We start from the raw sequence: 25,378 nt of genomic DNA, 5'->3' as shown, positions 1-25,378 counted from the left end.
CTAGTATCATATGGATACCAGAGACCCAAATTAACTGAACTTGCGACATATCGCATAATCCGCTTAACAGTAATTAACTGAGACTCTTTAGGATCAGACTGATATCTAGCGCAAATACCAACACTTAAAGCAATATCCGGAGTACTAGCAGTTAAATAAAGTAAACTGCCAATCATACTATGATATAACTTAGGATCAACATTTTTACCTATAGAGTCCTTTAAGAGTCTTAGGGTTGTACTCATAGGAGTATCAAAATTTTTACCATTCTCAAATTCAAACTTTTTTTATTAAGTTCAACGCATATTTGGTTTGAGAAATAAAAATACCATCAGGTTGTTATTTTACTTGCAACCCAAGGAAAAAATTCAATTCCCCAACCATGCTCATTTCGAACTTAGATTTCATTAAATCAGCAAACTCAACAATCATGTTAGAACAGGTAGATCCATAAATAATATCATCAACGCAGATTTAAACCATTAAGATATCATCGTTATGTTTCTTAACAAATAAAGTTTTATCAACACTTCCCATTTGAAAGTTATGACTTAGTAAAAACTTAGTCAACTTTTCATACCATGCCCTAGGAGCTTGTTTTAAACCATAGAGAGCCTTTTTTAGGTGATAGACATGATCAGCACTCTTAGGGTCTTTAAAACCCGTTGGTTGTTCAACATACACTTCTTCATACAGATCGCCATTTAAAAAGGCACTCTTTATATCCATTTGATAAATTTTAAATTTTCTAAAACAAGCAATGGATATGAATAGACTGATTGATTCAAGACGAGCTACTGGAGCAAGGGTTTAATCATAATCAATTCCTTCAATTTGAGTATACCCTTGTACAACCAGTCTAGCCTTGTTTCGAATTATATTACCAAGTTCATCAGACTTATTTTTGAAAATCTACTTAGTACCAATAATATGTTTATCTTTTGGTTTAGGAACAAGGTACGAAACATCATTTCTCACAAATTGGTTAAGCTCTTCTTGCATCGCAACTATCCAGTTTTCACCAGTAAGAGCTTCTTTTACGGTTGCCGGTTCTATTTAGGATGTGAAACATACGTAATTACATATGTCTTTAAGTTGTCTACGAGTGCGTACACCAGTGAGAGGGTTTCCAAGAATCTGAGTGGTTGGATGATCTTTAACAGTCCTCAATTCAGAATCAGTTTGATTTGATAGAGTATCTGGTTTGTCAATTGAAAGAACTTCATCATTATCTAAACTTGGGGCAGGTGTATTCAAGTGATCGTCTATGGCCACATTTATAGATTCTTGAATAACACCGGTCTTTTTGTTCAGTACTCGATATGCGCGACTGTTTAAAGAATATCCTAAAAAGATCCATTCATCACTTTTAGTATCAAACTTTCCCAGATTTTCACGGTCACATTTAATATAGCACTTGCTGCCAAAAACTCGAAAGTATTTGATAGTAGACTTCTTATCGAACCACATTTCATAAGCCGTTTTATTATTAGATTTACTTATATAAACCCAGTTAATTATATAACAGGCAGTATTAATAGCTTCAGCCCAAATATTTTTAGATAGCTTCATACTATTTAATATTACATTAGCCATTTCTTGAAGCACTCTATTTTTCCTTTCTACAATTCTATTTTGTTGAGGAGTTTTAGGCGCAGAGAATTCATGCGATATTCCTTGATCGCTACAGAATTTCTCAAAACTACTATTCTCAAATTCAGATCGATGATCACTACGGATCTTATAGACTTGAGAACATTTTTCTGTTTGCATCCGTTTGAGAACTCTTTTTATTTCATCAAGGGTTTCTAACTTATCTTTTAAGAAAGCTACCCAAGTGAATCTGGTAAAATCGTCTACTATTACCAAAATGTATTTTTTGCCACCTCGATTTTCCATCCTGGTAGGTCCTATAAGATCCATATGGAGAAGCTCGAGTAGTCTTAATGTGGCATTGGAGTTCACCTTCTTGTGAGAGCTCCTTGATTGCTTGCCTATTTGGCATTCGCCACATATTTTGTTTATCTTTTGTAATTTAGGTAGACCTCTTATTAATTCTCTTTTGCTCAGTCTATAAAAATTACGGTAGTGTATATGTCCAAGATGTTTATGCCACAAATCAGTCTCATCGGTATGGACCATGTAACACGTTTGACTAGATGAGCTGGATTCATTAACAACATAATAGTTTTCAGAAGTTCTGCAACCAGTTAATATTACTGAACCCTTATTATTTAGAATTTCACAACCTTGGTTAGAAAATCTTACACTATGATTGTTATCGCATATTTGAGATATGCTTAATAAATTGTGTTTTAACCCTTCAACATATAAAATATTTTTAAATAAAGGGAGGTTATAGAGTTGAACCGTACCTTGGCCAATAATCTTGCAATTGCTGCCATCATTGAATGTGACTGAACCATCAGTCATGTCTTTGAGATCAGTGAATAAACCTTTATCACCAGTCATATGCCTTGAACATCCACTGTCTAGGTACCACTTTGAATGGCTTGTCGCTTTGAAAGCAGTGTGAGCAACCAAGCAGGTAACCTTAGGAACCCATGTCATAACTATTTTGGGTTTAGGAGTATAGTGGGTCTTCTTTTGATTGTAGTTATTGTTAAAGTGACCCACTGAGTTAAATTTTAAGAGCTCCTTAAGAAGATCAACTATTTTGTCAACTAAAGGGTTTCAGTTCTGATTTTTATAGTTGATATAGTTGTTTTTAGGTTTTTGAAAAGTTTTAGAATTTTTAGAAAAATTTTGATTACTTTTCCCTTTTGAGTTCGAAGTTTCTCCTCTCACAAACTTGGGAGGAGTGTTCTTCTGTTTAGGAGGAATATTCTTATCGTAGCCCAAACCGGATCGGTCGCCACATTTTCTTAATCCGGATAAAAGTTTTTCTAACTTTGGATCACCTTGGGCATATCTCCATGTATCCTTTGAACTCAAAAGAGAAGAGACTTCTAGTTTATGTTTTTCATTTTCCGCATTCAGATTTTCAATTTGGGAGGTTTTAAATTCCAAATCGCATGTGTTTTTCAAAACAATCTTAAACATGGGATTTTTCTAAAATAAGAGACTCAAAATTTTCTTTAAGCTTTGAAAATTTTTCTTTTCAAAGTTTAAGTTTCAGAGCAATTTTACAACTCTTCTTGTATAGGGCATTGTAAGCATCTTGAAGATCATCTTCATTTTCACATTCACTGTTCAGATTTTCTTCACTTGTTAAATCATTAGCTGAAAATGTAAATTTGGCTAGAGTCATAAGGGCTTTAACTTCACTGCCCGACTTGGTTTCAGAATCTTCTGAATCAGAAGAGGCTTCAGAATCAGAGGATTCATCCCAAGTAGCCAACATACTCTTCTTTTTGGGTTTGTCCTTTTTAGGACACTTGTTTGCTAAATGCACATATTCTTGGCAATTGTAACATTGACTGTCTTTTAAAGATTTCCAAGTCTTAGATTTAGATATAGATTTTTTCTTATCATTTGCTTTTTGAAAATCAACCCTCTTTTTATTTTTAAAAATTTTGTAAAACTTTTTCGCTAAAAGGGTCACATCGTCTTCAGAATTTTCTAAATCAAAATTGTTTTCTTGAGAAACATTTTTAGAAGACTTAAGGGCAATAGATTTTCCTTTAGGAGCTTTAAAATTTAACTCGTAGGTTTGTAAAGATCCAACTAATTCTTCTACCCTCATAGTATCCGTATCACGAAGTTCCTGGATCGCAGTTACCTTAGAATTAAACCGTTCAGGAAGTGAGCATAATATTTTTGCACACACTTTACTTTCTGGGATTTTATCTGCAAGACCACACATAGAGTTCACAATGTCTGTAGAAGTCCATAAACATTTTATTTTCTTCCATATATATTTCCTCAAATTTGGTCGTGAGGATTTGGACTTTAGATTTCTTAACAACTGATGTACCCTCGTGTGTCATTTCTAAAATATCCTAAGCTTGCTTTGTAGAATCATAGGATATAATTCTTTTGAATTCATCCGGTGATAGTGCACAAGTGATTGCATTTAGTGCTTTTGCATTTGTACTATTCTCACTTTTCTGAAGTGTGGTTCATGAGAAATAAGTTGTTACTCTCATTGATTTTGATCCATCGATCCCAGTTACTTCAGTGGTAAGAGGGGTCCATTCATTCACTGTGGCTGGCCACATACTTTCATCCATGGATTTAAGGAAGATCCTCATCCTGGCTTTCCACTAGGCATAATTGGTGTCATCAAAAGATGGAGGCCTAGTGACTGAAAGGCTATCAAAATTTGACATCTTATATATAGCTTACCTCGGTAAACTCAGGAAATAAATCCAAATAATAAGAATTAAAACGAGCTATTAGACTTTGATACCACTTGAAATGGCCAAGCTATATGTAAGGACAACCTTACACCATAAAAACCAAAGGTTTATGACAGGATAACCTTATTTCTAGAACGAATTGACTATCAAAAACTCAAACAGAAAGGAAACAAATGAAATAGCAAGAAATAAATTCTAAGCTATTACAACATTCCCCACAATGCTTGAAATGTAAATATTACAACATTTACATTCACATATACATCCCACAAATCTGAATGATTAAAGATAGAAAATATAAATCACACATCCACAAACCATAAAGAGTTATAGTGGTTCACCTGTGTGTACACCAACTGTTAAAAAACAGCCACACAGATTGCTACTCCACTCCTAATATCCTCACACATGGGATATTAGCGTTCACTATCAAAATAGGTTTTCACAGATTCACCCAAAACCTTCACAATTGTGTCTTTTTAGAAAAGGGCTTACACAATTCAAAAACCCTCACTTCTGAGTTTTATGGCTCTCCTCAGATAACCATCACAATGAGATTTTTCTGGCTTAATCTCAAATAAAACCAAAATAAAAATTTACATAAATGTAAAATACCTAGATTTCTCCTTTAGTTGCAGCCCGAAAGAACTAATCGGAGTAGAAGATCGAATGTAGAAGTTCAAAGTCCAATACTCACTTTAAAATGGTTCTAGGTTCTAATTGATTTTAAATTAAACCAGTTGGGCTAGTTATATTTGATTTTGATTCCAAGAAGAAGGAATATTACAATTCCACTTTTCAATTAAGATTGGAATGTAGAACCAAAATCAAATTAATAAAGCTAACAAAAGATAATATAAATTATGCACAAAGTAGATTAAAATGAACACAAACTTATCTCAGAGTGGTCCCTTGATTTTACTTGAATTAAGTTATCAATATCTGAAATTCATGCTCTATTTATAGTTGCAGAAACTCGGCTACGACTGGTCCTGAGGACACTACGACTGGTCGTAGGAGAAACAAATTTTTGAATTTTTGAGCGAGATTGGATAAAACCGTTCTACGACTGGTCGTAGGACTCAAAGATTGGTTGCTGTAGTTTGAGTCGTAGAAGTAGGACTGGTCGTAGGACGAGTCGACACTGTTCATACGACCGGTCGAACAGAGTCCAGGACTGGTCGTGGATGAACAAAAAATTTCAAAAAATTACAACCAACTTAGGACTGGTTTTGAAATTTCTTGGACTGGTCGAGGCAGTGTTAGGACTAGTCGAACAAGGTTCAGGACTAGTTTTAGAACAGTCCAATTCCATGTAAAATGATTCAATTGAATTACATATTCAAAATGACCTACCTTAAGGACAATCTAAGGTCAATCATACCTTGAAAGTGAGGTATGAACATCAAGACTTCATATCTTCAGATGATAGATGACCTTTGAAGATTGTGAAGCTTGAGATCTTTGAACTTGATGTAGCACTAAACATGAGATCTTCTATAGCTTGAATAACAATTTATCTTGTGTTGTACACTGACTTGAATCTTGAACAAGATCACTTCTACTGTTGTAGCTTATACTTGCATTCTATTGTAGTAGCTTGTACTTACATTTCTTGAAGTAGTTTGAAGTAGTTCTTTGTTCTTGACTTGAAGAAAAGTGCTTAGAGCAGTGATGCAATATCTTGAACATTTATAATAATAAATTACGCAAGACAAATATTGAGGTTTTGGCACCACAATATTTGACAACCAAAGGAGCATAAAACTATAGCACTTATAGAATGGTCCCCATCCAAGTGGGACACACACGAGGATGAACAGGGGAGTAAAACATACACCATGGTGGGCCACAAGGGTGGTGGACGGCTAGCCCATTGCTGGACGTTCAGCCCAGCTGGTCGTCCAACATGGTGCTACTGTCTCAGCCCCAGAAAACTCCAAAATCTAACGAACCAGGTGGCCCACATGTACCTGAGATGGGTCCTTACAAGGTGGGCCACAAGATGGGTGAAGGGGAAGGCCACCATCACACCCAAACACATGTAACAAAAATGAACAGCAAGGTCCAGAATAAAAATACAGCAGGAACACATTGTTGTCCCTGATTTAAATACCCCATTAGAGTGGGCCCAAATCAGCCAAAAATTAGGGAAAAATGTGTCCAACCTCACAATTCATGTGTACATCAAGGTGGGGTCCACAAAAGTGGTGCATCAAGGTAGGGTCCACAAAAGTGGCCCACCACCTCAGAAACAATTTCACATTTATAATTTTACATGGTGCAGTGTGGCTGGATAGTCCAGAAAATCAGGACCGTCCACCCCACTTGGGTCACTCCTTTAGGTGGTCAAACAAGGTTAGATGGAGGTGAAACTTAATATACATCTAGGTGGGTTCCACACCTCCAGGAATAGTCTATCAAAGGGGTAAAAACATCTCTCCAAACAATCTAAATATCCATACCAAAATCATCCAGAAACAGTCTAGAAATTTTCTGGACAGCAATATATCTCTGAAATAAACTGAGCATAAGTACTAAGAAAAGGGGAAATCACCCCATGAAATTGGTGATGTGGTCCACCTTAGTGGGCTCCACAAATATCCAGACCCTTTCCCTTGCTCAAAATCCATTGCATGTGCCCATTATGGGGCAAATAGGACACCAATGTCCATAAAGTGGATAGCCATGGGCGTCCACTCTACTTGGACAGTGTGGATATTTCCAGGCCACAAGGTGGGCCACACACATCAGGAACAAGAGATAAATAAAGGAAATAAAAGAGATTTGGCCACAAGAAAAGGCACTCTGTCATATTGAGGCCCTTCCCTTCATCACACAAACACATATCCACTATATCATTGATGTACACGGATCTACACATGCATGGCTCTTTCTATTCAAGGTCTAAGGTGGAGATGCTATCTCCACCAAGGTTCAAGGGTCCAAATGACCAAAAATCCTTAAATCTAAAAGAAAAGACCATGATGGAGTCCATGGAGAACGGCCCCATCCATGGATCATGCATGCATGCAAAAAAAAAAGGGTAGGCCATTAGCCACACCCATGAAGACATGGGGACCTCCACCATCATTTGATGGGCCCCACATGCTTTCAAGATGAATGAAGAGGAGGAGCATCTAAAGAAAGAAAAAAAAATCTAAAAATCTAAACTACAAGAACACTCACCTATCAAAGCTTCAAAATACCACCACCAATGGACTCCTCAAGCTTCTATGCACAAGGATCAACGGTCTAGATGTATTGTTGAGGGTTAGATGAGGGGGTTTTTGAGTGGAAGGAGAGCTGGAATCTCAGCTAGGGTGGGATGTCCAAGCTCCTTGCAAGAGGGAGAGAGAGAGAGAGAGAGAGAGAGAGAGAGAGAGAGAGAGAGAAAATGGGAAGAATGAGAGAGAAATTGCAAGGATGGAGGGTTTTAGGAAAACCAATGATGAAATTGCTAGAATCTAGAGGCAAATGATATCTCTTCTCCCCTAGAGGAGCGAAATGGTCAGATTTTTAGCCTAGGGTAGAGAAAAAGTGGCATGATTGCCATGGGAGAGAGGAAAAGTGGCTAGCCTAGAGAAGACAACTCATTATGGGATAACTAGCTAAGGACCTATGGCCTAGGCTAGCTAGACTAGCTATATGAAATCATGAAGCATATGGTGATATCATGCATGGAAATTCATGTACACCCTAGGTAAGCCCCACAAATCACAATCAATGGTCCACAGGAAGCGCGACCTACATCTTTTGATGTACAACTCGGATTGCCGCATGAGACGCAAAGATGGAACCACGGCAACAGTGCGGTCGCTATGGCGCTAGTCTCTTGTTGATCCGGGTCAGGTTTATATGATGGGACTTAAGGGTCATTACAAATGCAAACTGTAGGTTGTGGGTCGTCGGAAGTCGACCGGTAGGACTGCAGGACCTGACGAAACAAAATGAATACTAAGGTTAAGGGTCTCACACTTGTACCTATCCATCTTCTTCCAGTAAATCCACTTGCAATTGATCGCTTTCTAACCAACGAGCATCTTCACCAGCTATCACATTTGAATCTTGTACGTAGAGTTTATCTTATCATGCATTGCCGCAATCCATTTCTCTGCATCCATCTTATAGAGATTCCTTGAAGGTAGAAGAATTTTCCTCATTTGTAATGAGAGCATATGCAACATTTGAGTCATCTCTATATCTCGATGATAATACGTGATCCCTTGATTGATTTCTCATGATAGGTGGCTACTCAAATTGTTCTTATACCTCTACTTGTGGCTCAACTTCTTCTATTGTCTCACCTTTATCGATTTTAACATCAACAATAGATTTTTCGGCTTCCTTATGCTTATCCTTCCGAAACAAGGAACCTTCATCGAATTTAATGTCCCAGCTAAACATGATTTTCCATGAAACTCGATCATACAATCTGTATCATTTCACTCCATCGTCATAGTCGACAAAAGTATACTTCTTTGCCCTTTGGTCTAGCTTATCTATCTTAACTAATAGTATATGAGAGTAAGCATCACAACCAAATATCCCTAGCCCTGAGCAATCAACTACATGACAACTCCATACTTCTTCTGAAAATTTAACAATCAATAGTTGTAGAAGGAGATAGATTTACTAAATAGAAAACTTTAGAGATGGCCTCAGCCCATGTATAGGTCCTTTCCTAACACAAAATTACTTGACATGCTTCAGGCCATTTCTAAAAGAGTCCGATTCATATGCTAAGTCACACCATTATGCTCTAATGTATGCCTCACTATGTTGTACCTCACTATTCCTTCACTATTGCAGTACTGATTAAACTCCCTTTAAGTAAACTCTCCACTATTATCCATTCTAAGAATTTTCAGTTCCAGCCTTGTTTGATTTTCAACAATTGCTTTTTAAGTCTTGAAAGTGATAAAAGCACTGGATTTATGCTTTATAAAATAAACTAAACCCTTCTAAAGAAGTTGCCAATGGATGTAACAAAGTATGACGACTCTCCTCCAAAAAATAATATGCGATGGCCCCACATGTTTAAATGCACATAATCTAGCTAACCTTTACTAACATGTTTCCTAATTTTAAATGATAACCTTGATTGTTTTCCATATATGTAGTGCTCACATATATCTAAATCAAAATGTTTAAAACTAGAAATTAAATCATGATCAAGAAGTAACTTCATACCTCACTCACTCATGTGGCTTAAATGCGCATGCCAAAAATGTGCCAACGTGGACACTGCTACAAATGTTACAGCTCCACCTGATCGTATTCCTGATTAACTTGTAAAGATTTCTGCTCTGTTGTACTTTTATAACTATAAGTGCCACTTTTGAAACCTTCGGGACATGTTCATTACAGGTAAACTTGCACCCAAGTGCCTTTAGAGCTCACAGAGAGATCATATTCTTCTTTAAAGTCATAATACGCCTCACATCAGTCAAAGTATGCTCCAACCCATCAAACATCCTAATGTGAATCGATCTAATTTCGACCATCTTACAGGCATGATCATTGCCCATAAGAACTAGGCTACCATCATACTCATTATATATGGTAAACCAACTCACCAACTCCGATGAGGACAAATGTGGTACGATGCTCCCGTATTCAAAATCCACTCGTGACTAAGATAATCAGACTTGGATACTGATAATACATCACAAATCCTTCACCTGATTTTATTTTATTTTTTTAATTAGCTTCCTTCAACAAATCATTTGATATCTCCTCCTTTCGAGTTTTGAAATTCTGATAGTTCTTCATATGTCCAATCTTATTGCAATTATAACACTTCAACTTTCCTTTATCCTTCGACTTGTATGTAGATCATGACTTAGCATTATTTTGCTCAGAATATTTTCCCCACACAAACAATGCATCCACAGAAGTACCTTCACCGTCGTTCTTCTTTTTGAACAATTTCGAATGAAGGGCTAAGATAACGGTCTTGACGTCAAATGTATCCCTGTCATAAGAAAAAGTATGCACCAGATACTTGTAGGACTCTGGGAGAGATGTCAACAAAATTAAGGTTTTATCTTCTTTCTCAATCTTTACATCCATGCTTGTCGACTTGCAAACTGGTTTGTTAAAAATGTTGATATGCTCAGATAGATCCGACCCATCTACTATCTTTAGAGTATAAAATTGTCTCTTTAGATATACACGATTGGTGAGTTACTTTATCATGTAGATACTCTCCATCTTTGTCCATAAGTCTGTAGTAGTCGTCTCATCTATGACATAATAAAGGATTTCATCATCCAAGCATAATTGGATTGTATTAATCTTCCTCTAATTAAGTTCATCCCAATCCTTCTTTTTTTCATAGTTTAAGATGATACACTTTCCCATTGAGTGAATGTTGTAGCCCTTATTGAACTAGGAAGGCTTTCGTCTTCTATTTATATAGTTTAAAATTATTTTTACCAGTGAACTTCTCTATCTCAAACTTCACATTGATCCCCTCAATGTCATGTGTTTAAATTCAATCTAATACCCCAAAGTTAGCTCTAATATTAGTTATTGGGCGTGGGAACAACCCCAGAACGAACCAAACAAGCAATAGATAAAGAAAAGTTCAACCAAACATAGAGAATACAAAGAGAAAAGTTCAACCAAACATAGAGAATACAGAGATTTTTATGTGGAAAACCCTTGGGATAAAAAACCACGGCACATAGAGAAAATCAATCCACTTTATTATAAGGTTACAAGAGATGAAAACAACTTGCAGTTTAGAAAACTCTTTCTTTTCTCTTCAAAACTCTAAAAATCATGTAGGCTCCTTTCCACTATACCCTGATCGTGTTTAGAAGGATACACACACACACACATACACACACACACACACTCCCGCACAGATTATGAAACAAAATCTACACTTGCATAAAAGACACGCATCCCATTTGGTTGACCCAACTGGACCTTTGGTTGACCAAAAACATCATAGCATGCAACGGTTAACTGAAATGAACCTTAGTCAACTGAAGAACTCTAGACCAGATTAAAGGCACTTGATCAACAATGGAAACTCAAGAAAATGAAATTGTCAAATATACGGTGGACATCATCTGATGTACATAACAACTATACACCGTGGGTAGAGAGAACTGCAATGTACATTTGAGATAAAACTTACAACAACACTCAAAATTGCATTCTTCTACATCTCTCTGTATTATTGATGCTTTTCTATTTTTCACTTTTTTGAAGTTTCCTTATTTTAATATATTAGCTAGATGACAAGCAACCTATTTACCGTTGATAAAATTGAAATAGTAGCAAACAAAAGAATTGTCTAATATATTTATAATTCTTTTATGAATCGCGTTAGGCGATGTTGTCTATAAGGTGCGCTGACTCGCATTCACCTTTGGAACCAAAAATTGATCTAAAACACAAGCAGGCCACACCATTTGAAAGAGCTAGGATGGGGCACCCATTGTTAGTTGTATGTGAGGCACGAAGGTTTTTATTTGCAATCCAATCCATTCATAAGATTCTTCTAGCCAAGATAAAGGTACTATTTAAAAATAATGCTACCTTGAAACTCATGTGGACCACACTTGAGGTGAGTCTCATTTCCTTTCTTGTTAGTTTTATGTAAAGAATGTGCTCAAAGATATGCTTGTCAATTGTCACCTGATAAATTCAAGCTATTATTTATTTATTTTTGAAAGAGGCCCAATTCTTTTGTATAATTTTTTGTAAGGGGTTTGGTAGCTTCCCCCCTTCTTCATGTAAATTTTGCTCTCATTCCCACAAAATAAAAATAAAAATAAATAATGGACCACACCATGTGAATTTAGAAGTTTTAAGCATATTTTACATATGGTGAAGCCCACTGGAATTTTGGATCAGTTTGATGTTAGGGATTAAGACCTAATATGGGGTCACGCACTGATGGATGTGGTATATCTCATCTACATTAAGTCGTTATGAGTGCCTATTCACCTGAGTGAATTTTCTCAAAATTAGGTGTATGCAAATAAAAAAAAGTGGGGTACATATATTAATTCTAAGATGTCTTCTTTATTTTGTTTTATCATGGCAGTCAACCAAGAAAAGTTGTAGAGGACATTATACAAAGCCAAGTAATTTTAAATGTACAATGGATCTTGAGGCAGTAAATAAGGTAACCGACTTGAATTAGCCTCCAATTCTTCTTTTGTTTCTCAACGGAAAGTACTGGAGTTGATCTTTGGGATGTTCAGTGCATTGCAGGAATTTATACAGATCATATTCTGGAGCCCAAGTGCCCCCTGGCATCCCCAAAGCCAAAAGATACAGTGGGACACGGAAGATCTCTTAAAGAGAATTCTAGAGAACTCCTCCTCCCAGATCCCCTTCCTACTTTTGGGTGCAGGGTACTCTCTCTCTCTCTCTCTCTCTCTCTCTCTCTCTCAATTTGCCAATGTGCAGGTGTGAACCATAGTGACGAACCTCCTTCCGGGGAATTTCTCAGAGATTTTCAAGATTTGGGTTTTTTCTTTAGATATTATTGGGAAATCCTACTAAAAATAAAATTTCTAAAGTATTTATTGTAAATTCATCATCATCATTATCATCTAAAGCCTCATCTCAATTAACGGGGCGGAATCATGAATCTTGTTCTGGCATTCCATTCGATCAAGGCCCATATTTCAGGTAGAGCAAAGGTCATTAATTCTTTTTCGTATTGCCCCTACCCACATTTGGGACTCCCTCTTGCTTTTTTAAAGAGCCTTTAGCTTATACCAGTTGACTCTAACTGATACAGTTCTTGGTCCACATTGCATACAACCAAACCTTTTTGGACTACTTTTCCTCATCTTACTATCCATTGGTGCTAAGTTTCCTTGAATATATTAATTTCTAATTAAATCCTTCTTCATCTTGCCACTTGTCAATCTCTACATCCTCACTTCAAATATGCTCAATTTATGAACGTGTTGTCTTAACTGTTCAACCTAAACAGGATAACTATCCTACTATTTCCCTTCTATTTGAGTGGTACACTTTTATTATAAATTAATAAAATTTTTGAAAATTTTATATACATAATTATATAATGAATTAGGTAAAATTAAAATATTTTGGTGTTACCATTTGGATGATTTCGCGATAAAATTGAGAAAATTTAGAGATGCTGACATTTTGTAAATATCATGATATTATTATGATAATATTATTTAGCTTTTTTTTGTCCTTAAATGCTACAGAATCAGGCAATGTTTGTCAAAAGTTTTGTGACCAAGTTTTCATCGTGGAGCTGCTTGTTTAATAATGTCATATCACTCATCAAATCAAAAGCTGTGCAGCTACTTGGACAGAGTTCTTAAACTAAGCTGATGGAATGACATTAACCATCTTGTTTCTCTCATCAAGTTGATTTTCAATCATGGACCACTTCATTGTTTTTGGTGTCCATTTTATATACACTGGTCCAATAACATTCCATATCCACGGGTCCATTAACATTGGAACAGCATGATTTACAGTCTATGATTGATCTTGAGTGGCCCCAAGATTTGGGGAAGTGGATTGCCTCCTACCCCCACCGGTCTCTAGCCTAGAACGGGCAGTTATGTGGGCAGGCCCACCGTGATGTATCTATACATTCAAGCCATGCATCCCTTTTCTCAGATCATTTTAAGGCATGGACACAAAAATGGGCCTGCCCACAGAACTGCCCATTCAGGGCTAAAGATGGGTGGGGGTAGGACGCAATCCACGTCCAAGATTTGGATAGTCATCATTAACATAAATGATGCACACACACACACACACACACACACACACACGCAGCCGAATGCTCAACTGCGCACCATTTCGCATGGAACTCGTGTGAACTTTTTTGAGAACTCATCATATGTGATATGACTCCAAAATCTAAATGGTCCACGTGAAGAATCACCTCATGAAATATCACAGTCCCAATTTTTACTTTGATCCGAAACTTTGGTGGGCCATGAAAAATGAAAACATTTTCCTCCCTTGATTTGAATCTCTCTTTTCTATGGCCCACAAGAATTTTATATCAAGATGAAAATTTTTCCATTGGGGTTTCATGGGATTCCTCATCACATGGACCATTCGGATTGGACGGCCATGACACATGTGAAAAGGTTCGCACGTGCGTAGGTGTACGCAGGTGAGCATGACACACACACACTCTCTCTCTCTCTCTCTCTCTCTCTCTCTCTCTCTCTCTCTCTCTCTCTCTCTCTCTCTCTCTATATATATATATATATATATATGGAAAAGGTTCAATGCGGTCCAGCTCATGGGAACTTCCCATGAGGTTGAGCTGTGTGGGCCCCACTATGATGTTTGTTGAACATCTACCCCATTAGTAGATGCACCATTCCATGGTGTGCCTAGGGCTTAAAAATGAAGTCATTCCATGACTTTTTTGGGCCACACCACATACAAAAGTTGATAGGGGTTACCATCCCATTAAACCATTCAAAATCATTTGTTGGGCCCACCGAGATGTGGTTCACAAATCCAGCCCATTCATTATGTGTGACCCACTTGGATGAGGGGTCAGACCAAGTTTCAGACACATCCAAAATTCGGGTAGGCCCCGTCAAGTGCTTTTATATGTTTTAGGTATGTCTTCACAAGATTTTAGATGGTATGGCTCACCTGAGTTCCCTGCTGATTTTTGGGACATCCCATAATTTAAAGGGGACCCGTCAAATGCACGGTATTGATGCATGAGCGCAAAATGGTAGATATCGGCACCTAACCTCATTGATTTGCCTACAACCACCTACCACTTTAGGAACTTATATATATATATATATATATATATATATATATATATATATATATATATATATATATATATATATATAGGTAAGTAAGGGTAAAATAGTAAATACATATTACTTAATACATCCGGTAAGGTAATATGTGCTCGACCTCACGAGTCCGTCCCATGAGGTCGAGCTGTGTGGGCCCCACCGTGATGCGTTTTGAACATCTACCCCATCAATCAGATGCACCATTCCATCGTGGGCCTAGGTCTCAAAAATCAAGTCAATCCATGACTTGTGTGGGCCACACCACATACAGAAGTGGGGAGGGGCAGTGCACCATTAAAACATTCATAATCATTTTTTGGGCCCATTGAGATGTATTTTGCAAATCCAGCCCATCCATTATGTGTGTCCCACTTGGATGAAGGTTCAGACCAAGTTTCAGCCGCATTCGAAACTCAGGTGGGCCCCACCAAGTGCTTTTATATATTTTAACGGTGTCTTCACATGATTTTAGATGGTATGGCCCACCTGAGTTCCATATATGCCTGTTTTTTGGGATATCCCATAATTTAGAGGGGACCCATCAAATGCATGGTGTTGATGGTCGACGCACATCATGGTGGGGCCCACACAGCTCGACCTCACGGGAGCTTATTGTGAGGTTGAGCGCATAGTACCTTTTCCCTATATATATATATATATATATATATATATATATATATATATATATATATATATATATATATATGGTAACTAAAGGTGACAAATATGTTATAAATAATAGAAGGGTTGAAACCAATCTGGACCCAACTTTAACCGGGTCCCATAAGTTCGCTTGGCCAATGTCGGGAGTCAGCCAGCCAGCGCGTGTCCCACCCCGTGGGACGAGCCTACATGGAGAGATGGCCTTTTGATTGGAATAGTCCTTATTCTCGGTGCGACCATAAATGAGCAAGGATGGTCTAGATGCTTCTTCATCGGAGTGGAATGTGGGCCGCCAAAAATTTATTTTCAGCGTACTACATTCATCTACACATAGTGATGATCCGAACCATCAGTTCAACGCAAGTCCGTACCATCCAAAATATTAAGGGCTCCGATCCCCAGACAGTCTCACCATGTGGCCCCCTCTAGATGAAAAGGGCTCTTGAGGAATCTTGGAGCAACTAACCATCGATATTTCGCAGGAGTATTGGCAGTTGCTCTCCTATTATTGGGCAGATGATGCAAGTGTTAGAAAGGCTCTCCACATCCGGGAGGTACAATCTCCCGACCTTTATGATGCATTTTGGTGCAACTCTTGCTTAGCACACACGCACACTACGTGGCACAAATATTAGGTGGGCCCCACTTTGTAGATACCATGGCACAAAAATCATTTTAGTCCCCTCATCGGGCATGGCGGCCGATGGGAATTTGCATTGCCCCCATCCTATCTGTAACCATGAACGTAACATATTCAACTTCCATGATGAAAATAGGGAACGATCGGTGAATGGCTACGGTGCAACAGAAAGCTGGCTTATGTTTATGATGTCAACAGCAGTGTAAAGTACCATCTCAACCTGACCACGAGAGGTTACCGAGCTTTGATATATAGGTGAACGTTCCTTCTTCCTCTTACCTTTTATTGAAAAAACAATAACATGATACTGATATATTCTCTGTTTTTTTTTTTTTTTTTTTTAAATTCTCTCCACACAGCGGTGATCACGACTTAGGGACATCATTTGTGGGGACAGAAACATGGATAAGATCGCTGAATTTCTCAATAGTTGATGATTGGCAACCATGGGCCGTTGATGGCCAAGTTGCAGGGTGAGTCCCACCTTTTTCATGGGTTGGATCAGTGATACATTTCCATTCTTTAAACTATGATTTGATTTTCGAAGTGAACTTTGGTAATTGGGGCCGTCCAGGGTTAGAATCCAGGTAAGCCCAAGCCATTTCTTTTTATTTTAAAGCCGGTCTATTAGACCACCAGACCATGATCATCATAAACTGGCCTCATCCTGGGTCCAACTCAGTGACGGAAAGGCTTCAGGCCCAATTCGATTTAGAGCTTTTATTTTTTCGATCGATTGAGCTGGGCTTATATGACTTTTTGCCCCTTGCTCAATTTGGGCCTCGGCCCTGAATTTAGAGCCAGACATGGCCTAATAGGCCTGATGTAAACGATTGATGTTGCAGGTTCCAATGGGTCTTGTGCTGGGTTAGCCCATGGTGGGCCTAATATACTATTGGACAGTTACTTAAGTGTTTTAATCTCACAGGTACACAAGGACCTATTCCAACGACTTCACATTTGCAACCGTAAAGGCAAGCAAATCCTGATCTTGGCTCTTACATGTCCTTCTCACGCAAAAGAAGAATAAAATGCATGAATATAAGCAAGACGTCTGATCTACTATGACTTCTTCGTTTGGATGCAGGGAGCGGGCCACATGGCTCCAGAATACAAGCCCAAGGAATGCTTTGCGATGTTCCAACGTTGGATTTCCCATAATCCCCTATAATTATCTCATTCCCTTTCGTTTTAGAGCTAAAATGCCCATCATTTCCATGCATGGACTGCCGAATTCTCCACTGAACATGGTCAAGAAAGTATGGGCACATTGGCATCTTCTAAAAGATTTTATATGCTAGCTATGGTGGGCCACTCAATTAGTATAGAGTGGATAACAATATTCAACAATTGACAACTTCATTGCGTTGACTTGAAAAATATGTATCTCCTTCAATACAATTCTAATTGAGATTATTCAAAAGACAAAACAAAGATAGATGAGTCTAGTTTTATAAATAAAAAAATAAATTAAAATGAGTGTTATTTTAAGACATTTTTGGAAACTATATGGAAAATCATTCATTTCAGGTAGCTGGTACTTCTGAAATTTTAAGATTTTTTGGAACTCGAAATGCAATGAAATTTGGTAGAACTAAAGTGGACTTGATGATGAATTAATGATTAAAAAAAATAATTCAATAACAAAAAGTGTGACAAACATTACAAGTAATAGGTTTATTGAAACTGAAAATATCTGCAACAGCATGTCGGCAATTGGGTGGACGTATCTTTTTCATATGAGAGTTCTAGTATTCAGTGTCTTATTAGGAATTACTTCTAATCATCCTATATGATTAAATTAGAATTTATTATTTTTAGCGTATCTTACTATTTTTGAAAATTTTCAATTTATTTGAATTAAGAGTCTTGATGATGGTGATTAGAATCGAATTATTGTTTTTGCTAATTACGAATAGGTCGTGCTATGAATTTAACTAATCCAAACCCTAATCGCCATATATGAGAAATCTTATTTCTTATCCTATTCCAAAAATGCCTAAATTAACCAAATTAGCTTTAAATCGTCCATTAGTGGTCCGCAAAAGATAAGGGTTGTGCGGCACTCAGATAGCCCGCATTGACCCTAAAAAACCCTATTCATCGAGAAGGTGTTGTATAAAGCATCCAAAGAGAAAATGATCGCATCCCGACCGTCAATTGCAACCTAAATTAGATAAGGAATGCCAAACAAATGATGAGGGTCATCTACCCTTGCCTGACGCCTCCTTAGGACATGATGGGAGTGATCTAAGGGCAATCTAGTAAGATAAGAAAGCTCCTCCATGGATGGTTTGAACTCTAGATCATTGAACTCAAACAAGTTTAACACAAGAACCCAACTGTTCAATGCTACCCGTAGCATCCTCAAGTCAACATCTATCCAGATCAGCCAAAGGATCCCGCCGAAGCTATAATATTACATCTCATGAAACTCGAAGTGTGACAAGCTCCTGACCTAGGATCGCAATCGATCAAAGCATACCAAATGTGGATGGAGTTAACAAGTGTCCATGGGAATGCCCTCAATGGCTACCATCCAAGAAGGAATTGGAAGCTCATCAAAATGTGGCATCCCCTCATCATGAAGGTCAACGACAACATTAACCTGAAGGGAGTTGAAAAATACAGTCTCTAAAATTGGAACTGACTAAGGGGAATCTCAACATCAACTGACATTGCATCGCCCCGCCCTGTAGCTATATCATCAAGTACTCTAGGAGACGTGGTTGTTGAGGGTCAAATATTGCATATTAGACCCCAGTTATTGCCTGCTTTTACGAACATGATAATGTTTAAAATCCTCTTTTAATCATGTTTATGTTGCAAGGTGAATTTAAGAGCTTAGACTGAAAAGGGTACTAAAAACATAAATTTGGCGCTCAAGAATCACCAAGATAAGGGACGGATCCTAGGAGACTAAGATTAAAGAATTTACACACCAAAGATCCGAGAAAATCAAGTGATTGAAGTTAAAAGGGGCCTGAAATTCGTCCTGAATGCAAGATCATGGGTTCCCACCATCCGTTTGGCTCAAAACTTTATATCTGGCCTGAGGACCCTAAATTAACCGTACATGTCAAAAGTCAGCCCTTAGATCCCTGTGAAAGTGGCCTAATGGATAGATTAGCCAATAAAACACTGATTTGGGGCCTATCTGATATCTGGATATGCTTCAATTTTGGTCTCAACCCCTTAAATTTGATGACAAAACGTATGGATAGAGCAGATTTCTCATAAGCACTAGAGTGGACCCCACATTGGGGTGTGAGAGTGCACAGCCGATGCATTCCTGCGCCACACCGAAACTAAGAGGCGGGTTAGCGCACGCTGACCCGAACTCTCCTTTTTAAAAATGAAAAGTCCGTTTTTCTGTAAGAATGTCCGCACAAACGATTCTTAGTGAGCCACCACCGTCTATTAGTTGGATGATTGGGACCGTCCATTTGTTCTAGGGGGCCCGAACCACAACCATGCCATCCTTTTGGCCCCATGCACGTGTACACACGCATATCATCGTCAAATGCAGGATGAACGGCGGGGTGATTTAATACAGTGGGCCGCACTAAAACTCGACCAAAACAACTCCTTTCCAACCAAAATTTCGCCAGGAATCCAATGGACGAGGTGGATTTCTTCAAAAACATCACTGTGGGGCCCACTGATCATCACAGTGTGATGATTTTCGTAGGCCTTGCATCCGAGAAAACTGGCCGATGTGGGCCGTTGTGCGATCTTGGCCGTGATCGGACCGACAATCCGGACCATCCAGTGGAAGCCCAGGCCAAAACCAGCCCCACCCATGAAGGCCAAACCAGGTTTGGGATGATTAACATCCAAAAAACGAGATCCAACGCAAGACCGTTTGTGTTTTCTGTTGCGTAAGGTTTATGCAGACCACCGACTTCAGCAGCCACCGCCTCTTCTGCCGACTCCAGCACCGACTCCCTGATGCCTATAAAAGGAGAAGAGAAGAGAGAGAGAAATTCATTCATTAGACGTGGAGAAGCAAGGAGCGAGAGAGAGAGGAAGAAGCTTGGGATGTCCGGCCTTTGGCTAAGATTTTCTTCTCTCCTTTTCCTTTCATTGTTTTGTTTATGTCTTTCCTTTAAGAGATTTTAGTCATCATGATTATGATAGGCTAAACCTCTTAGATAGGGTTAAGAGGTGAAGCTTGTAGCGTGATGGGATGTTTTCTATGCTTGGATTTATGTTACATTGAACTCTCTTTGATTTTGCTTTGATTATAAGGAATATTTATAGATTTTAATGGTTTGTTGTGACTTATTACAATGAATCTACGATAGCTTTGAGTATATTTTTTTCATTATTGAGATTGTGAATTTAGGAGACCCTGTTGTTCACCATCGTCCCATGGGCATGGTTAGATGATGAAACCCTTCCTAATGTTCATAACTCTTTCAGATTGGTTGTGGATTGGTTAAATTCTGTTGTTTGTTTTGTCTCATGGGCATAGTTTTGTAATGGAATCAATCCTAATTCTCATACCCCTCAGCTCTTGAAAACTAGATCAAAGGAAGTTCATATTTGAATTTTAATAAAATATCTACCAATTGGATGAAGATAGGACTCTGATTCCAGTTGTGTTCTTAAATCAAGCATAGATCTCCTTGATCTCTACAAGTGGATCCTTGGCATCTTAGTTTTCCACCTTTGAATTTTACAAGTTTTAGTTTAATAATTCATCATTATTCTCTTAAATTCTTCTGATTTAGTTACATCTTCTTCTAGTTCTACTTCTAGTTACTTTCAGAATACGTATAAGGTTCAGTCCCTGTGGATTCGACCTCGGTCTTACCGAGATTATTACTACAATGTGACTCTATACTTGGGGTGGTGAACAAGTTTTTGACGCTGTTGCCGGGGATTGACAGTTGCATTTTCTGAGATTAACTAGTTTTGAATTAGTTTAAGATTAGGGTTTTTATTTTCTATTTTTTTTAAGATTAGGAATTTTTTTTTGTTTATTTTAGAAACTAACCTAAGTTTCCTGTTTTGTAAGATCATAACATAGAAACTTCTGATTTGGTAATCTCTTCCTAATTTTTCTTCCTTTCTATTTATAGATTAGGATTTATTTTATATTTTTAGAAACTTTCGAATTCTAAGATTCCTTTTATTTTAAGAAATTAACTTACTTTCTATTTTCAGGTTTAGAACTTTTCTAATTTATTCTATTTTTAAACACTTTCCTTTTTTAGAAACTAATTTACTTTCTATTTTAAGAACTTTCTAATTTTAGAATTTCTATTTTAACCGACTAGTTTTGTTTTTGTTTTGCAGGTTTTTGTTAGTGTTATTTTGTAATTCGAGCACCCAATATTGTCAAATTTTGTTATGCCAAACCGCTTGGAGTCAGTATCTTATTATGATCAGATGGAAAGTTCACCTTCAAGTCATCATCAACTCTTCTACATTTTCAAGTTGAAGAACTTTGCCAAAGATCGAAGTACAAGAACACAAAGTTTATCTCAAGATTAAAGCTCAAGTTTAAGTTCATTACCTCTAGGTCAAGTTTTAAGTACTCAAGTTTATATTACAAGATCGCTACCTCAAGCTTAAAGTCTCATAAACACTAGCTCTAGCTCAAACTCAAGTTCAAGACTACAAGGTCAAGCTTCACGTACTTAAAGATAATCGAGTTACCGAAGCAGTCGATGTTTCGATGTTTCAAACTCACATACAAGGTATGCATGACCCTAGATTGACCATAGGTTAGGTTATATTGATTTCATATTACATTTGGGTCATTATATAAGTTTATAGATTTTTCTTCGACTAGTCCAGGCACTGGCTCGACCACTCCAAAGTGTTTCTCGACTAGTCCAAGATTTGTTGAGAATTTTCAGGAATTTTTTGTTGTGGCTCAACCAGTCAAGTGAATAGTACTCGACTCGAAGTCCAGCAAGCTCATCCGGTCCCACTCGACCAGTCGAGTGCATTTCTTGACCAGTCAAGCAGGCCACTCGATCAGTCGAGTAATGGGTTTATCTTATCGCGCTAAGAATTTTGAAAATTGGTTGGTGCTTTGACCAGTTGAACCGACCCTTAGACCAGCTGAGGGAACAAAATTTTTACCTATAAATAGAGGACAAATTTCAGTGGTTTTCATTGATTCCAAGCCTAATCAAGCCATCACTCTAAGAGATAAGTCCTTGTAATTGTGAAGCTATTACTTATTCATTTTAGATTCTTTTTATAGTTTTTTGTATTTGATTTTGTGATCTTTTTATTCAACTCACTTGTATTAAAAAGGATAATTGTGATTTACCCTTTTGAGATCAAAATCAAATCAAGCTAGCCCAAGTTGATTTAATTTAAAAATCATTTAGACTTAGAACCCTTTCATTTGTGAGATTGGACTTTAAACATCTACGTCTACATCAAATTGGTTCTACCGGGCTACATCAGAATCTTTAGATAAGTATTTCGATTCTTTGTATTTTTGGTTTGTGAGATTCAGCCAGGAAAATCTCATCTTTTGGTTTTGTCTGAGATTAGCCAGAAAATCTCAAAGTGTGTGGCTTTTGTAATTGTGTAAGCCCATTTGAAAAACACAATTGTAAAGGTTTTAAGGTGAACCTTGAAAAATCTTATTTTATAGTGAAAGCCAATATCCCGTGGGTGTGGATATTAGGAGTGGTATAGTTGTGTGGCTGTTTGCGAACAGTTGGTGTACACACACGAACCACCACTACCAAAAAAAGGGGTAAAGGCTACGGATAAAAACTGTAGCAAAAGGCCTATTGCTACGGATCTAGTCCGTAGCATGTCCATAGCGATTGATGGTGTAGCTATAGGTTGAAAACATATGGCTATGGATTAAATCCGTAGCAATAGATATCGTTAACTACGGATAAAGGCCGTAGCTATAATTTCTGTAGCGAAATATACATACGGCTACAGATTACATCCGTAGCAATAGATATCACTAGCTACGGATAAAAGCCGTAGCTATAATTTCTGTATCGAAATGTACTTACGGCTACGAATAATATCTGTAGCTAAAAGTGGAATGAAATCCGTAGCAATATTCTGAAGTTAGCAATAGCTACAGTTTTCAGAACACAGCTACGGCTAAAATCCATAGCTATATTTTAAAAATTTTTAAAATTTTTTATAATAATGGTGCCTGTTACCATTGCAAGAACCTACTGTGATTGATAACTCGTCTAAGCTAATACAATTAATGCTGATAGGAATAGTACATAAAATAAAATCAGAAAAAAAATGATGCATTTATTACAAATAGCAATCAAATCATACAATGCATCCCACATTCACATTTCTAAATAAACAATACTTCACTTTACTCAACCTATAATAAGAATTACCAAAAAGGAACCTGTTCGAACTTTAGCTTCGACTCCATCTCCAAATACTTCCTATGAAGTTCTTCCATATCCCACTGCATTTGAGTAACTCTTTCCCTTTCAATTAAGATGGCTTGTTGTAGGTTTTGTTTACTTTTCTGCTTGGTACTTTCAAGTTCCACATCCAAATCTTTCACTTGGGTGGGCATGTTACCATTTACGAGAGTTATAAACACAGCAATAACCATGTAAAAGGGTTTGAAGGACATGTCAAGGAGTCCTGGAATCTAATGGATAACATATGTAAAGTTTTAATTAATTACAAGGCCTAGATTCTGGAGTTATATATGTCAAAGAAGCCTGATTTACAAGAAACTTTAAAGCTTAACCCAGGAGCTTGTAATCAGGAAAGAAAATACAACTCACCCATGTTTTATAATTCGTCATACGTTTCAGTTGTCCAGATGTTGATGAAAAGGGCATCTTCAAATTCCTAGGTCCAACTTCCAATGTCTCATTTTGTGAAGTATCCGTAACTGACATGTGCCCACTACTTGATCCTGTATTGTTTAAAGGAGAATTACAATATGTGAATATTATTATTTCTCATGGTGCTTTTAAATGCAGTATGTAACAGATGACCAGAAAAGCCAAAAAGTATTTAATGAAAAGAATATTGAAAATTCACCTTGTCCCCTAGCTTTAGAAATAAAAGATCATTCGTTATCACAATTCAACCAAGATATCTACTTGCTTTTGCAGTCAGCACATTCCCTGTTCCCTGGCAATTTAAGAAGTCCTTCCAATATCTGCAAATGATGCACCAAATGAAGGGAAAAAAAAAAATCAATCCCAAATTATAACAGAGAGAAAGTAGTACATATCTATAGAAGTGAATAAGAAGAACCCTAATAGAAGAGGTTAAGATGCTTATAAAACTCCATGAATAGGATATGATGATATAGTTCCTCCATCCCATTCAGAAACAAGAATGCAAACAAATGGAGCATGAAAAATCAGGCCAAAATGTGAATATGATATTTAAAAAATAAAAAAATAAAAAATAAATAAAAAACTGAGAAGCCCTTCTTCTCGATAGTGATGATGAAACTCGGATATAAATATATGTACATTACAAAATTGTGAGAAAATCCTGACACATGACAAAGTTTTGCACTAAGCCGAGTGAGTCCAAGTCCCGACTAGTATTGACTTAATACAATAACAAAACATTTAGGACACAACACACACATTAGGTTTTCCCATTGCCAATCTCAAAGTCGTAATTGAAAATTTTCAGTTTTGTGGAAAATAAATAAGGTTTTTGGAGTTATTTTTCTTTTTCTTTCTTTCTTCTTTTTTTTTTTTTTCCTTTTAAGACCGTTTTTTTTTTCTTTTTTTGGTGATAAAAAGAGGAAAAGGAAATAATCCTTAGTCTAGTTTTTTTCTTCTAAATTTCCTTCCTTTATATTTATATATATATATAAATATATATATATATATATATATATATATATATATATATATATATATATATATATATATCAAGCTATAGGTTTAGGAATTCGGGTTCGGGTTCAGTTCGGGTTTAGGTTTAGGTTTTCAAGTTTAGGT

At 37.2% G+C, this 25,378-nt stretch overlaps 1 protein-coding gene across 10 annotated transcripts in view; it reads left to right on the top strand.

Moving 5' to 3' along the window:
• LOC131218887 (serine carboxypeptidase-like 17) overlaps positions 1–17,864 on the top strand; it is a 114,144-nt gene extending 96,280 nt beyond the window's left edge. For 5 of the 10 annotated variants that reach the window (XM_058213767.1, XM_058213763.1, XM_058213766.1 and 2 more), the window contains 8 exons: positions 11,671–11,907; positions 12,391–12,471; positions 12,551–12,703; positions 16,273–16,344; positions 16,567–16,685; positions 16,790–16,903; positions 17,359–17,404; positions 17,518–17,864. In XM_058213767.1, coding sequence (XP_058069750.1) covers positions 11,671–11,907; positions 12,391–12,471; positions 12,551–12,703; positions 16,273–16,344; positions 16,567–16,685; positions 16,790–16,903; positions 17,359–17,404; positions 17,518–17,601 — 906 coding nt within the window. In that variant the 3' untranslated portion in view covers positions 17,602–17,864. Of the gene's footprint in view, positions 1–11,670; positions 11,908–12,390; positions 12,472–12,550; positions 12,704–16,272; positions 16,345–16,566; positions 16,686–16,789; positions 16,904–17,275; positions 17,405–17,517 lie in introns of those variants that run through there. The other 5 variants (XM_058213765.1, XM_058213762.1, XR_009157893.1 and 2 more) reach the window with 4 other exon arrangements.
• The last annotated feature ends 7,514 nt before the right edge of the window (positions 17,865–25,378 follow it).

The sequence above is a fragment of the Magnolia sinica genome, chromosome 11, assembly GCF_029962835.1.
Source record: "Magnolia sinica isolate HGM2019 chromosome 11, MsV1, whole genome shotgun sequence".
Lineage (NCBI taxonomy): Eukaryota > Viridiplantae > Streptophyta > Magnoliopsida > Magnoliales > Magnoliaceae > Magnolia > Magnolia sinica.
This window is presented reverse-complemented; position numbering and strand designations above follow the sequence as displayed.